The 15,441-nt window shown below is 49.7% G+C and overlaps 1 protein-coding gene across 1 annotated transcript in view; it reads left to right on the top strand.

Moving 5' to 3' along the window:
* Positions 1–15,441, top strand: part of GLG1 (golgi glycoprotein 1) — a 59,825-nt gene that overhangs the window by 15,215 nt on the left and 29,169 nt on the right. The window contains exons 2-4 of the mRNA XM_042834719.1: positions 8,424–8,456; positions 10,521–10,607; positions 12,406–12,621. Of these exons, the coding sequence (XP_042690653.1) occupies positions 8,424–8,456; positions 10,521–10,607; positions 12,406–12,621 (336 nt within the window). The remainder of the gene's footprint in view (positions 1–8,423; positions 8,457–10,520; positions 10,608–12,405; positions 12,622–15,441) is intronic.

A 15,441-nucleotide genomic window follows, 5' to 3' on the forward strand; every position in this document is an offset into this window, starting at 1 on the left:
AGTGGTTCAGGGTTACTCCACGGCATCGTCTCTTCTTGACTTCAATGTCAAGGCTTGTTTGATAATTTCCCAGATTTATCCATTATAAAAATATCCGTATTAATCTGGTTGCCTCAGGTTAGCGCATTAAGTGCTCTGGTATAGCTACAAATGTAAACCTGAATTTACTAAATTCAATTTTGCAGGCTTCAGGGAGCCTGAAAATGCTGCTTTTGGAACGCTTGGTCCGTGTGTGATAAAGTGAAAACTGTCTAAAGCTGGCAGTCCTTAGCTTGCTTTAAGGCTTTTCTGTCCTTGCTTCTTGTTCCCAAGGCAGTGGGGATGGAAGGCATTGCCATGCCCTGTGCTGGGACTCCCTGTGAGCTGTGCAGAACTCACTGCACAAAGCAGCATCTCTTTCTTACCACCTTCTAAAGTGGATGGAAACCTGTGGAGGAGCACTTTCCATTAAACGTGGGTGGGGGGAACCCTGAGGATTGCATCTGGATGCCTGATGTTGGGGAATAAAGCTCGTGAGTTGCTGTTCTCCATCTGCTTTCATTTTTTGGATGCCTCCAACTCCTGTTGTGCCATGATTGGGCTCTTACCCAGTTAATGCCAGAGGAGCTGTAGGTGATGACTTTCAGTGTACGCTCTGCTAACTTCACTAAAAAGAGTGCACGTGCCCTATGGCGGAGGGGTGGGTTGCATGTTGTGCCACATGCACACTTGCTGGGGATGCTCCTGCCTTGTAGAGCTTTATTTGGGAATATCTGATTTCTTTCTGCACACATTTAAAGCATCTCATGCCTCTGTTGTGCGTTTTATCTCGCCTTCAGCGGTCCTGGGACAGTGGTGTTCCCAGCCTCTGCTCTGCTCTCGATTGGTGACCTTAGGAACACCTGCATGAACGCTTGGCTAATCGGTGGGTGAGTTCCTAAGGTGCTGTGCTCTCCTGTATGGAGGCTGGCACCTGGTATCCTCTCATCCTGCTACGAAGACCAAAGCCAGGCAAGGAGGTCGCAGGAGACCAAAGTCATCATTTGTTTTTTTTGGCAGGGTTAACCTGTGCCCGATGCTTTCAGATCTCACCTTGTCGTCGCAGAAGTTGTGCTGTGCCAGCATCTTTTATTTCTTATCGTCTGGTTAATCTGCATGCAAAGGGCTTGAATGTTCACAGTGGGCAAAAAAATGTATCTGCATGAGGGCTTTATACCAACGAGAGCAGATCAGAGTCAGCATGGTGAGAAGAAAGCAGGGAGTGAGGTGCTTGGAGGGAACTTTGGTCTGCTTCAGGACTTCTAACACATCCCTTCATACTATTTCAAGTGCTGTCTTCTGAGGAAAACATCTTTATTCTACCTCGTGGGTGGGACAAAATGCTACCAGGTTCTGCAGTGAGGACTGCCTGGGTATTGCCATCAGCATCATGGCAGTGTTCCTGAAAACCAGGTGTTCCCTGCTGTGGATTTCCATGCCTGTAGAGGCTGGAGTTTGATGATTTAATGTTTATTTCTCCAGCCCAGCTGGCCTTGAGATGGTAGGAGAACATTGCTTTCATGTGTAACTTCAAACAGGTCAGCAGTGCAACAGATCACCACCATTGACTGGAGTGTGGTGTTTTCTGTCAGATGAGAGCTGCTACCCACTGTGTATTTCTACTCTGAAGCTCTCTTGTAGTTGTAAAGGAAAGATCAGGGAGAAGGTGCAGTGTTGCTCGTGTGGATCCTTAAGGTTGGAGGAGACCTCTCAGATCCCCCAGCACATCCCTCAGTGCCACATCCCCAGGGCTCTGGGACATCTCCAGGCATGGTGAGTCCACCCCTCCCTGGGCAGCTGTGCCACTGCCTTACTGCTCTTCCGAAGCAGAAATTGGTCCTAATTTCCAACTTAAACCTCCCCTGGCACAACTTGAGTCTATCACCTCTCCATCCTATCTCTAGTTACATTCTGGTCCTTCCATCCTGCCCTGTGTAACTCAGGCAGGATTTGGGGCTGCCATCCCAGCCTTCTGGCTGGCTAACAACAAAATCGAGCACAAGTGGGAGGAAGAGGCCGACTCAAAGCACTGGGACTGCTGGTTGAACCCTGGTGTTCTGATGGTGGCAGTGGCACAGCGGTGGTGCTGTGGCTGAGCAGCATGGCAGCAGCTGGGTTTTCCTTTTCCTCCCCTGCCCCTTCCTCCCCCGTTATTTCCACTCCACAGCTATTAGCGGAGAAACCGGAGGTGTGCTCAGTCTCTTTAATTGCAGCTTGTCTTTATTCATAGCTTTTTAAGTAGGAGTTATGGAAACAGTAATTGGAAGGATTTGTGTGCAGGTGTCTGGCTGGCCGCGTACCGGTAAGACATCTTTCTACTAACGCTGCTTTCCAGAAAGCTCCTTGAGCTCTCTTTTAACATCCAGCATCAAATACGTCTTTATTTTTTTCAAACTTGCTCATCTGTGTAAAGCTGGCCAGCTATAATTTCTTCTCTTGGCCTGAGGGAAGCTGATCTGGCTGCTTACCGCAGCATCGTTTTAAATCCTCTGAATTGCCATCGCATCCAGGATTTCCAGGCAGAACGCGTGGCTGAATGGCTCTGTGTAGGCATTGAGAGGAAGAGCTCAGGCTGAAAGTCCCGCTGCTCTTTGGAGAGGAGCTCTGGGAGATGCAGGGCACACTGTGTGGGGCAGATCACAGCATGGCCTGGGTTGCAAAGGAGCACAGCGCTCATCCAGTTCCAACCCCCTGCTGTGTGCAGGTCACCAACCAGCAGCCCAGGCTGCCCAGAGCCACATCCAGCCTGGCCTTGAATGCCTGCAGGGATGGGGCATCCACAGCCTCCTTGGGCAACCTGTTCCAGTGCCTCACCACCCTCTGAGATGCTGACCTGCTGGGAGGCAGCTTCCTGGGAGCGCACAGCCCTCATAGGGAGGTGCAGTGCTTCCATAACACTGTGTGCAGGCTTTTGTAAGGGACAAATTGAGCAAAGGCGCTCAGTTTGGTGCTGTAACAGGGCTTTTGTTTGCAAGGTCTGAAGGCAAATGGGGTTCTCATTTGCTAGCTTGTTACCAGTCCCATGGAAACCTTGCCTCCTTGGTGTCTCTGAGGACTTATTCACATCGAGTTTCACTGGAGAAACTCCAAGTGATTTTATCTGGGGTTAAAATAAACAGAATTTGCTTTTCTTCCAGCAGCATAAAGGCATCATTATGATTCATCCAGGCTGGAGTTCTGCTGCACAGCGCCTGTGCTGCTGCAGAAACGGTGCCCGAGCAAAGCAAAAACAAATGCATGTAAATTGGGTTGTGTTTTACATCCCATAGAACGGCTTGTCGTTGCCTCTGCCCTGCATGCTGTACGCAGGTTCCTAAATAGCACGAGCTCTGGGTGATGAATCAGGGCTGCTGGCGGCTGCTGACTCATTTCCTTATTGGTGCAGATGGCTCCAATAAACCTTGCTGGGTAACTCGTACCATGTGAAATGCAGTTCCTCATGAGAAGCTTCCATCCTGCGTGCACAAGTGCTCCTGAAGCCCAAGTGCTGAGCATGGTTAGTGCATAGCAGAGGATGTAGCGTGGAGGCAGCTGCCTTTGCTGTTTCCACCTCCTTCCTCCTGTTGGGCTGAAAACCAAGCCGCCATTTATCCCAGCACCATTAGTTTGCTATGCTCTGAGTGTTTATTTAATGCAGTGTTTCTTGCTTTTTTGGGGTGGAGTGCTCCACCTTTGGCCAGGTGGAAGTGAAGCAGTGCTGTATTTCTCGTAGAATGGTTAAGGCTGCAGAAGACCCGAGCTCATCAGCTCCTGCCATCCAAAGTGCAGCTGCTGACACCTTGGGTTTGCTGCGCGCTCGCCATCTGCTTGCATGCAAAACAGCTAAGTGTGCTGGCCGTGCTGCATTGCATCCATCTCCAGGAGGAAGGATTCCAATCTCTGTGCTGTACGGGGTGCCTAAGGACGGTGGGGTCAGCTGGCTTCACCTTGTCTTTCTGATCTCTTCATTAATTTCTTGGTAGCCTTAATGACAAGGAGGACCAAATGTTGGGGAGATCAGTATCCCAGGCAGATATAAGTAAGCTCAAAGCCTGGATTGGAATAATTTCAGTCTTGCTTGAGCACAGCAGTAATTTTTCTGGAGTTTTCTAGTCTGGCTGTATTATTTTGCAGCTAATTTTAGCCTTAGCAATAGCTAAGCTGGGTATTTTTCTTGACTAAACAGATCTGCTCTGTAATTATTTAAATGCTTGCATCTTAATGTTTCTGTCTTTTTAATAACACTTAAAAACGGCAAGGCATTATCTGCCGAATTACTTTGCCGTTCATCGGGCGGCTTCTGGGTGCGAGCAGAGATTTAATTAAAGCACAGAAGGGGCTCTCAGGGAGGTGGTCAGTGGGCATGGTGGGGTGGGCTGGGGGGTCTGAGCTCTCTTCCAACCTGAATGGTTCTGTGATTCAAGATTTGCTTTGTCTTCAGCCCTAGAGCATTGGGTGAGAGCGCGGCTCTCGTGGCGTCCGGGGGGAGGGAAGGTTTCAGAGTAACGCTGCTCTTCCTGTGGTTTGTGGTTGGGCTGCTTTGAGGTATTTGGTTTCTATCGCCTCTGAGTAGAAGAGCTGGCAGGAGTTAAAATTAGCTGAGTCTGCCTCCCACCTGCTTCAGTGCCGGCTTATTTTGGTTCAGGGTGGAACGTGTGGATTTAAGTCATAGGGCTGAGAACGGTGCTGCTGCTGCCCTGGGCAGTGGGCAGTCCTTGGGGATGGGCCCCTGTGGGATGGGACAGCTGTGCCCCACTGAAGGAAGGGAGGAGAGCACTCCTGGGGGAAGAAAGTATGGCTCGGAGCATGGAGAATAGGAGTAATGAGCCCCCACTGAATAACAAATATGAATATTGGCTGCTAGGAGCATTGTTCTGTTGGTGCTGAGCAAAGCTCTGTGCAGGGCAGCCTGGCGGAGCACTGCAGCTGGGTGACGGAGCTGGCTGCAGCTGGAGCTGCATTGCTTTGCTTTGCTTTGCAGCACAGCATTCTGTTATCTGTGGGAGCAGGGATGAGGAAGCAGCACTTGCTCAGAAAGGTGCTTTGAGGAGTGCTGCCACTGCTGTGGCAAACAAATAACTCTGGGGCTCGTTGTGCCCTGCAGCGCATCAGGGCAGGCTGGAAAACCTCCAGGAGAATGGAGAGGAGCAGCCAGGCAAGAGCAAAAGGAGACATCTGGGATGAGTTTGCTTTGATGGTGCGGAGCGTTAGAACAGCCTCTGATGCACGGGGCTGGTGTTGAAATGAGGAAGGCGACTGCAAAGAGAGCTTCAGGGCCTGGGGGCCCCCCATGCAGAGACGGAAGCAGGAGGAGCTGCAGGAGAGAGGGCTGCTGGCACCCAGCTGGCTGCAAAGAACCTGCAGGGATGTTGGGCTGTCAAAACTGGTGCATGCCCTTCAGCTGCACTGTGATCTGCGGTCACTTGCAGTGCATGTGAAACCAAACAGGAGCATTTTCTGTCACTGCAGAGAAGGGCTGTGCTTGTATGTTTACTAAGCATGTAAGTAAATCACAAAGTCTTCTCATCTGTTTTATCACCAATTTAACTTTTTTAATCCCACGTGATGCTTGCAGGAGTGCAGGATGCACGAACTTGGCTTGCTGCAGCCTTATGCTGCGAGGTGTTCCAGCAGCTTTGAGGATGGGCAGATTTCTCTCATCCCAGAAGGATTCCTGCCTGTGTCTGCCCATGTTCCACGAAGTGCTGTGGACCATCCTGAGCTGGCTGTGGGGAGGGAAGGCCTGCAGGAGCTGCCTGGGCTTGCTGAGCTGGTTCTTGCCCCCTGGTTCTTGCTGTGGCAGTGCAAGGCTGGCTGCCTGACACCTGAGCTCTGAATTGCCTCCTTGTAGCCTTGTGCTGCTGGGACAAAGGTACTGCTGTTAGCTGTGTGAAGGACGTGGCTCCCAAGTTGTTTTCCCTTAGCAGCCTGATAGCCTCCTTGTTTAGCAGCTCCTGGGTTATCTGCCATATCTCTGCGGGTGATGGTGATAAATGTTTGTTTGTTTGAGGTCAGAGTGAAGAAATTCAACCCTGCCTAGTGCTGCAGACACATGCTCTGTGCTTTGCTATAGGCGTGCACGTGGCAGCACGCTGAGCTGGGCCCCCAGCTTGGCCTGACCTGCGTGCAGTCGTGGGGACGTGGCTGCTCTAATTGGCATCGTTTCCTAATGGACCTTCTGATCTTTGCACAAGAGCTTAGGCAAAGTGCACCAATAGCAAGCAAATCACCGTTTTCTTTTATTGCTTTGCTGCATGCTTGGTTCTTGTTGGCTCTCACTTGGGCCAGTCCCAGGTTGTCCCCAGTGCCTGGAGGCTGCCCACAGCTGATAACTGTCCAACACTGGTGATGCTCAATTGGAAGGAGCTGTTGACTCTGCTGAGGGTGGAGAGGCTTTGCAGAGAGATCCAAACAAACCAGAGAGCTGGGTAATCACAAACCAGGTGGATTTCACAAGAGCAGTGCTGGATTCTGCACCAGGGAAGGGACAGCCCTGGCTGTCCAGACAGATTGGGGGGTGAGAGCCTTCATCCTTGGTAGCCTGCTGGGATTCTTACCTTGCTCACCAAAATCCAGTGGTGTGAATAGGGTTTAGATCCTTGGTCTTGATCCTTGGGGATGGATGTAGGAGGAGCTCTCAGTCCCACAGGTAGCACAGTGTCCTCCATTCCCTGGGGCCCAAATATCATGCGGTGCCAGGTGCTCCCACTGCCCCATGCCTCTTGGCCACTTTTTTATCAGGTCTGCAGCCTGGCAGTGGCACAGAGCAGCTCTTCTTGCTCCTCAGCAAGCTTTTCCTGGTGGTAGTTCAAGACTCAGTTTTCCATTTTCTTCATGCTTCCTACAGAAGCGTGTTGCTCTGAAACTGCTTTTTGGGGTGAAGTGGGTGGGTGCAGCCTGCTCAGAAAGGCACCGCTGTTGCAGAGGTTGCTCTTCCCCTTCCTCAAAAACTCAGCCCCTCAGTGAATGGGATGCAAAAGGTAAAAATACTTTTTCTCTCCCTTTTGCTCCTTTTTGGTGGGGAGAAGCAGTTGGCACTGCCCCTCGTGCACTCACATGGTGGGAGGTGAGGAGCAGCTGAGCTGGTCAGGGGTCATCTTTTTCTGTATCAAGCATTGGTGGCTGCATCCCTCACTTCTGCAAGCTTAGCTGCTGAACTGTGAATATATGCAGTGCCAAAGCCACCTTATTTCCCGTGCAACTTCATGGCCTTTCTCAGAACAAGGCTCCATTTCTCAGCCTCGCATTTTCATGCACAGCATTCGAATGTCCTGTCGTTCCAGAAAAGCTTGCCTGAACTTACCAAGCTGGTGCAAACCAGTCTGTTATCGGCTTGGGCTCGTCTCTCCATAAAAAGCACACTGAGTGTTAATCTTTGATGAAAGTAAAGCAAAGCTAATGAGATTGCAGGATGCCCGAGTAAGTGGGGTGCTTTGGGGAGTGCTCCCCAGCCCTTCTAGGTTCTGCTGCCGGCCTGCTATTGGGTATACCCCTCCTCTATGGGGTAAATACAGTGCTAATTCACATAATGTTGCAAAGAAGCTGATAGACTGAAGCAGCAACATCCATGGAGGGAGTTTGTCTGCTTCTGGAGTTGGCTGCAGCCTCAAGCTTCCCTCTTGTGGAGCGGTTGAGTTGGGTGCAGAAAGGTAGAGCTGCTGCTTCCACGTGGTGCAGCCTGGGTTTTGTCCCGGTGTTTCAGTTGTGAGAGCCATTGCTGTGGTCTAAGGATCCTGAAGGGGCATTTGTTAGGATACCAAGCTTTTTAAAGGTTAATTTTCAAACTGATGATTGCTTCAGAGAGGTGGCAGTCTGCTCAAGCTGTAAGGAGTGGCTGCAAGCCTTCAGGTGGGTTCTGTGTTTGGAACTCTGCATGGCAAGGTAATTCCTGCCACTTCCTGCTATTCACAACAGCAGTGCATTGGTCGGTGATGGCTGTAGTTACGGACTTGGAAGCCTTTCTCATGCTTCCTTTTTCCCACAGACCTGGTGGTGCTGGTGGTGCGGGCGCCCTGCCTCTGGGTGGCTGGGCTCAGAGCTGCTGAGTCAGGGTTGCTTGCTGCTCAGTGCCTTTGTGACGGAGCTGCTGTAAATCCCTTCAGTCGCAGTGGATGTCAGCCTGCGATTTCCCATGGGTGCTGTTTGGCTTTGTTGGCTGGGGCAGTTGGGCCGGATGCAGACGTGTCCATCCATGGTTTTGTGGCATCTCCCTCAGTGCTGCCCTTGTGCCACTTCCACCATAGAGCACCTGGAGCCTTTGGGATGCTTGGATGCCATCACCTTACTGTGCAGCTTTTTAACACGTCTGTTGTGTCATTTTTTTCACAATGAAAGCAAGACGAGCGTGTTCATTTCTATCGTTGTGTTCTTCTGTGTGTTCAATACATTCGTGAACTGACGCTTCTTTTTTTCTTGTCTCCTTTCAGCCAGACAACGAAATCTCTTCAGACTGCAACCACGTAAGTATTGCTTTGTTTCCTTCTGCCTCCCACTGGGCCCTATGCAGCTCCCATCCCTTTCAGCCTCAAGTACTTTAGGTGGAGTTTGCAGGAAGCGTTAATTAGGATGCACTTGAGTTGCTGGGCTGTGGAGGAAGAGCACGACACGACTTCTGTAACCAAGAGCAGCCAGTCTGTTCTTACTGAAAACTTCAGAAGGGAGCACTATAAGCTCCTGTATCCGAGGAACGCAGCAGATATCTTTCCTGGCTCTCACTTGGGGGGTGGCTCCTGTTCCTGTGCATTACTTGGAGCAATATGCTGAGCTCCTTCTGGAGAGATGTGAGCAGTGCTGAATTTAAACTTCTGTGTTGCTTTCGCACCTGCTAAATTCTTCGACTTGCTTGCAGAATGCCATGGGGGTGTGATATTTTGAAGCAGCTTGAAGTGCTTGGCTACTTTGGGAACAGATTTCCTCTCAGTGCTGTGTTTAACTGAGCAAACTGTTAGCCAGGTTTCAGGCTGTCAAGCTAACTCTACATTGGGGGCTAAAATAAGAAGGCAGAGCCTTTTTCGGAAGCCATGGTTTGGTTTATTAGTGGTATATGCCAAAACCAACCCTGGCGATGCTGTCCGACTGGGCATTTCCAGCAGAGTTTGTAGGTTTGGTTTTACAGCTGCTCATCCTCTCTCCTGGGAAAATGTTGCTGAGGTTCAAAATCTGTGTTTTAAGCCACAAATGTAACCTCTCTTCTGCCTTCTGTAGGACAGTTTCCTTGGAGAGATCTGATGCCAAGGCCCTCTGAGGTTTGCAAGTGCATTCTTATGCTCTTACACCTCATTCTTGTCCTCCTGATCCTGGCTGGGAGATGCTCTTTGCAGGGACGATCTCCCCGCTAATTCTCTTTGTTTATTCAACTTGCTTGTTTACAACTTAGGCCCCTCCAACATACACTGGGATCTCTTTATTTAGCATTTCACCACGACAGAGCCTTGCTAGGAGGTGTGAAAGTGGAACGTTTTTAGCTGTGTGTGTGCTTCCGCCGTCTCAGGGCTGGTGCAGAGCTGCTCTCCTTCTGTCTGAACACATTTCCCTGTTTTCTCAACTCTTGGCTTACAACTGAGATTTCAGAATAGAAGTTTGACAAAACTCGAGTGTTTTGATATTCGTTTGGCTTCCGCTGCGAAGGCAGAGCATTAGAAATGAATTCTTAAAGCTGTTCAATCTCTGTTTAAACACAAGATAAATTCCTGGAGGAAAACAGATGAGCTGATAGCGCTCCTCTCGGGCAGCATCTCTGGCTGTTAATTTGCCGAGGTTTTGCTTTCTTACCCTTTATTTTCACTTCGTGGTGCCTCAGGAGGAAAGCCGAGGCGTGGACCTGTCTGCAGAGCATAACTTGCCCCAGATTGATTCCTGCAGGGTGACCCAATGCATCCGGGCTCCTGCATGAGCTCATCTCTGGCTCCTGCCACCCTGACTGTGGTGTTTGGCAGCCCTGTTTCTGATGGATGAGTCTGCTCAGCAAAAGAGAACCTGTCGGTCTGAAGGGCGTTCGCATCCACGGAAGTTGTCTTGAGTGCAGCCCTTCATAGAGGGCAGTGAGTCAGGGCCTGGATGCAGTCTCCTTCCATTTTTTGCAAGGCTTGAGTTAAGTGCTCAGCATCAAATCTGCTCGTGTCGAGGACTTTGTTAAGTGGTTTGTGTCAGGCAGATGAGCCACAGCACAGAGGTGTGGGGGGACTGAAGACATAGCTGAATAGGCAGCAGGTAGCATCTCACAGCTCTCATTGTTTTTTCCCTTTTGGTTGCATGGATGTCTTCATTAGCTGTATTTCCTTCCAGTGAGTCAGCCTGTGACCTTACAGAAAGATTTCTGGCAGTCTGAATTTGTTCAGGATAAGAAATGTGCTGCAGAAATGAGGAGACAAAGTTGTTGTCAAGGAGACTTTGCATTGATTGTTGTGCTGTAGAAGGATGATGATAGCGATCTGGAATGTTGATGTCTGATTATTTCCTGAAGCAAGGCAGCAGTTCCTCCATGGGCAGCTCTCAAGCCTTCTTTCTACAAATGCTCTCTCTAGCTCCTGTGGAACTACAAGCTGAACCTGACTACAGATCCCAAGTTCGAGTCCGTGGCCAGAGAAGTCTGCAAGTCCACCATCGCAGAGGTAAGCACTGCACACTGCTGTCGTGGCACTGAGAATTTCTCATCTCCTTATGATGGAGAACAGTGCCAGCAATGTTCCGGGTAAGCCCTGCAGCTGCACGCTCCTCTGCAGTGAGAGTTACAGCCTGCCCCGTGCCAAAACTCATTCTTAAACATTCAGTTTGGTCTAGATAGTGGCTCCTTTGTGGCCTTTAACATAGGTTTCCCTGAAGCCAGCTGCACGAATAGCAGATTGCCTGCAACCCTGGTTTGTATGTCTGTTTTCTGTAGGACGGACTTTTGGTGATGCAGGAATGCCTCAGTGCTGAGCAGCTAAGCAGTGGTTCCCCATGTCTCCTCGTGTACTCACCTGCATCATCCCCCTTTCTTTACAAAGTTCTCAGTTAGTAAAAGAGAAGCACACAAAGATCTGAGGAACGGAGACTGACAGCAGGAGCCTGGCCCCAAAACCTGGGGAGGTAGTGGTGCGAGTGAAGGATGCTTGATTGCTGTCTCTTTGCAGGCTGTTAAGGTTCTGCTCCTTCTCTTAGCATGAGCTGAGCTGGGTAAGAATAATGCTTGTGGGAAAGCATCACACAGTGTAAGGAGGGATCGAGGAACGTGGCTGGTAAAAGAAGGCTGGGAGGTGGAGAGTGGAAGGAAAGCAGCTTGTCTTAAAGGCTTGCATTGCTTGAGTTTGGTAGCTCCCAAAAGCAAACACTGCCAAAGCTATTGAATTCCATTTCTTGCAGTCGTGGAAGGATATTTTTCCCCTCCCACCCCGTTTTATGTCACGTAGCTGCTGCAGGATTTTTACCAAGGCGTTCCTGTAAATGCTCTTTTAACAGTCTGTGTAATTACCACTTCTGTACAGTGACAATCTGGCGTTGTTGTAAATGATGCCCTCTAAATCTGGGACGTGATGTCTAAAAGCAGCAGGGAAAGCACAGAACTTGAGCTGTGCTAAATGCGTCCCCGCCAGCGTTGTGCTGAAGTTGTGGTGAGCAGCATGAATTGCTGCTCTTTCACCATTTGGTGAGTGGTTTTCACTTAAAAACGAGCCGGGTAAATAGCAATAATCCTGCGTGGTTTCTTGTTATCTGATACTGGGCAGGTGCATAGCAATTGCACTGGTTTTAATGGTTTTTCCACAGAAGCCCAACGCATACAGTTGGCTTATACTGCTAGCACAGTGTTAGCCCATTCTGCTTCCATTGACAGGTAGGTGTGTTCTTGTTGTGTGGCTGAGCAGCGATTCCTCCATATTATTGCTTTATTTATTGCTTCCTTCCTTTATTTATTGCTTAATAAAGCAATAATATGAGCCAGGGCTGCGCACTGGTTTGGCTCCTGGCTCCCAAACCAAAGATTCAGCTCTGGAGGCAGGCTTGCTTGCTCTCTGCCTGCAGTGAACATCAGCATAAAGAATGCTGGTGAGCCTGATTAAAAGCCAGTTTGGTGAGAGTTTTCCTCTGCAGTGATATTTGCAGCTTCCAGCGAGTTATAAACACTTCCATAAATATTGTGTTGATTTTTGGGTCAGTCTTGCTTCCAGCCAGAATGCTGTGTTGTGCGAGGGGTCGAGTGGTTCACATGGGTCCAAGTATGATTTAGTGATGCTGTAATAGTCTCTGTTTTCTAAATAAAGGTTGTCAAACTGTAATTTTTCATACAAATGCTCTTGATTGCAGGGATTCAGCATTGGTTATTATGAAACATGGCTGTGGAGCAAGAGGGCTTCTAGCCCTCAAGGTCACTGCCTTTGCTTTCTCCACATGCTTCAGCCACTGTATTTCAATTCTTTGTTTTTGTTTTATCAGATCAAGGAGTGTGCAGATGAACCAGTCGGCAAAGGCTTCTTGGTGTCATGTTTGGTGGATCACAGAGGCAACATCACGGAGTACCAGTGCCATCAGTACATCACAAAGATGACAGCCATTATCTTCAGTGATTACCGGCTGATCTGTGGCTTCATGGACGACTGCAAGGCTGACATCAACCTCCTGAAATGTGGCAGCATTCGGCCTGGGGAGAAGGTATCCAGAGATGCTGATAGAAGGGATCAGCCTTGTTACTGGCTCGCTCTGTCTCTTTCCTCTGTCCCCCCCCAAAAAGGGAATGGTCCTTGCTACAGCGTGACCCTGGGTAACTCGTACTGCCTGTAATGCTGTGCTGGTTCTTGTCATACAGAACTGGAGTGGAGATTGATGCAGAGAGCAGTTTGTGGTCATTAGGTGTGAGTTTATCACCACTGTGCTGTCTCTCCCTCCCTACATTAGTAATGCAGGCAGCAAGTTGTGTAGTGCTGCATGAGGGAGTGCCTCGTTTTATGGTAAGTTTCTGCCTTTGGGGATAAAATTACCCTGTGAGCTATTCATGAGGATGTAAAAAGATGTTACAGTAATAAGCTTTTCTCTTTAAAAGAGAAGAATAAACACCAAGAAGAAGAAGACAATTGGATGCTTAGCTGGAAGAAGTCTTTTTGGCTGAGATGTGTGCTTTGTGTCCACAGAGTATTAACTGAAGTCCTGCTGTATTCCAGCAGCAGGAAGCACAAAGTTCAGTGCCTGTTTTCAAGAAGAAGGCAGCCCTAGAAGCAGGGGGAGCTTGCAGGCACTGTGGGTTCAGCCTGGTAGCAGCTGAGTAACTGGTTCTGTCTTCTTATCCTGGGCTGAAGGGTCTCATGAAATGGGATGCTGCTTTTAACACACTGTGTGGAATGAGGAATGTCATACAGGAGACCTGGCTGCCAGCTCTGCCTGTTAGCCACGGCACCACCAAATTAAAATCAATTCCAATTTAAATAGCCATGGTTGGGGGAATCTGACTGAGGAAGAGAATCTTGATGTGTTTTCTGAGCATGCCAGATTGCACGTTAAAAGGGCAGGAAGCTGCTGGGCTCCTGTGTGTGTAACTTGGCAGCCCCATGGGGACTGCTGTCCCTTGTCTGATCCCAGCCCTCAGGGTGCTGACAGGTTGCACTGTTCTCTCTGCCCGGAGCAGAGCCAGCTCCTGGGTGGGCACAAGGCAGCTGGTGGGGGGACACTTCTATGCGTGTTCCTCACTTTCTTGGTACCCAACCCAGAATGTTATGCCTTGGTTTGTGAAAGCACAGCAGCCTGTCATATAATTTCTTTTGTTACGCTGTCATCTTTGGCACTCAGAGCAATTGAAGTCTTTCGCACTGCTCTGGGAACAGCTATAAATGGCTATGCAAGTGTTTCTTTTGTTGATGTTCTGTTCCATCCCATTTCTGCTTTGGAGAAATCTCATCTCATTTGCTCCCATCAGATGCCGGTTCAGGTTTTGCTTCCACGCTGCAGCTTCTGAGAGTTGCCTGTAGAGAAATAATCATTGGCCTTTTGTGTGGCTGAGCAGAGCTGTGAATGCAATAAATAGGGGCTGGGCACCTGAGGAGGAGATGGGGCACAGATGCATCTGTTTTTTATGGAGAGGAGCACTGCTGCACCCTCAGCAGGCTGCTGTGCTGTTAGCTCCATCGTGGTAACGGGGATAAACTGCCTTCTTTACCTGTAAACGGTGCCTGTAGGTATTGGGGAATTGCATTGCCTCCTGCCAGCTAAGAGTTTGCCATTCCCATGCTTCTTTCTTTGTTTTAGCTCTCTTTTTACTTCCTAATTGAATTCTGTTCCTGCTGGTTTTGTTGGTCCTGATGCAGTGCTTTCTGGGCTTTCTTTTCCACGTTTCTCGTTGGCTTTCTCCGCTGCAAGAGCAACGAAGAGCAGCTTGGAAGTCTCAATCTGTGTACAGCAGAAAGATGTGGATGTGTTCATCACATCAAGTTTTGTAACGCATCTATTCTGTGTTTCTTTTCCTCCAGTTAAAGGGGGAGAAGTGTTTCATGGCAGCTTCAGTCACCTTTCCACTTGGCTGTTGTGCTCCATAGTGACTGTGGTCTCCTGGTGTTCAAAGCTTGCATTGTCTTCATGCAGTAGGGATCTAATTTGAAATTGAAATTAGTAATTGTAACTGAGCTTTTCTTCTTGAGCTGCTGTCAGAACGGGCTCCCTGCTTTCCTGGTCTCAGTGATAGGTGCATTTGTAGCAGATGGATGGGTGGTGGATTGCTGTGCTGGAGCTGCTTTGGGTTTAGCCAGGATGTCCCAGATGGAACTGATTACTAGCCATAATGAGGGTGACTTCAGTGCAAGTTGTATGAGGCATCCCAGGCGGAGTGGAGTCTGTTGGGAGGAGCTTCTGGAAATGACAGTAAAGCAAACAGGGATGGCAGAGCCGGAGCAGTATTGGGGGTGGGGAAATCAGAAAGGGAATAGTAAGAAGTGAGGGTTTTAGGCTCTGTCTTGGCCTAAAGTCGTGTGCCCAGAGCTTGAATCTTGGTCTGAAGAGTTAAAGTGTCTCAAAGCGCCGTGCTGAAGTTGGCTTTGGTGCAGTGTTGGGAAGTAGCTTGCATCCTCTGTGGATCCAAATATGTCCTTTCATAAGGTGATGCAAGGCACCCTGTAGCCCCCCCACATAGGACCATGCTCCCCCCACTATGGGACCATGCCCCACCTTGACACCCCCCATGGGTGTCAAGGTAACCCCCATAGGACTGTGCCTCCCTTGACCCCCCCCTCATGACTCCCCCAAGACCCATATAGGGCCCTGTGCCCCCCCAATAGGACCTCCACTTGACCCCCCCAATAACCCCTGTAGGGCCCTGTGCCCCTCCATGGGATCATACCCCCCCCCCCTTGACCTCCCCCAGTGACCTCCCCAAGACCCCTCCACGACCCCTAGAGGGCCTGTGCCCCCCATATGATCATGCCCCCCCATGAACCCCATAGGGCTCTATGCCCTCCCCATAGGGCCCTGTGCCCCCCTTTGACTCCCCCT

The sequence above is a fragment of the Centrocercus urophasianus genome, unplaced genomic scaffold (genome assembly GCF_019232065.1).
Source record: "Centrocercus urophasianus isolate 14NV4802_14NV808 unplaced genomic scaffold, USGS_Curo_1.0 seq_49, whole genome shotgun sequence".
Classification (NCBI taxonomy): domain Eukaryota; kingdom Metazoa; phylum Chordata; class Aves; order Galliformes; family Phasianidae; genus Centrocercus; species Centrocercus urophasianus.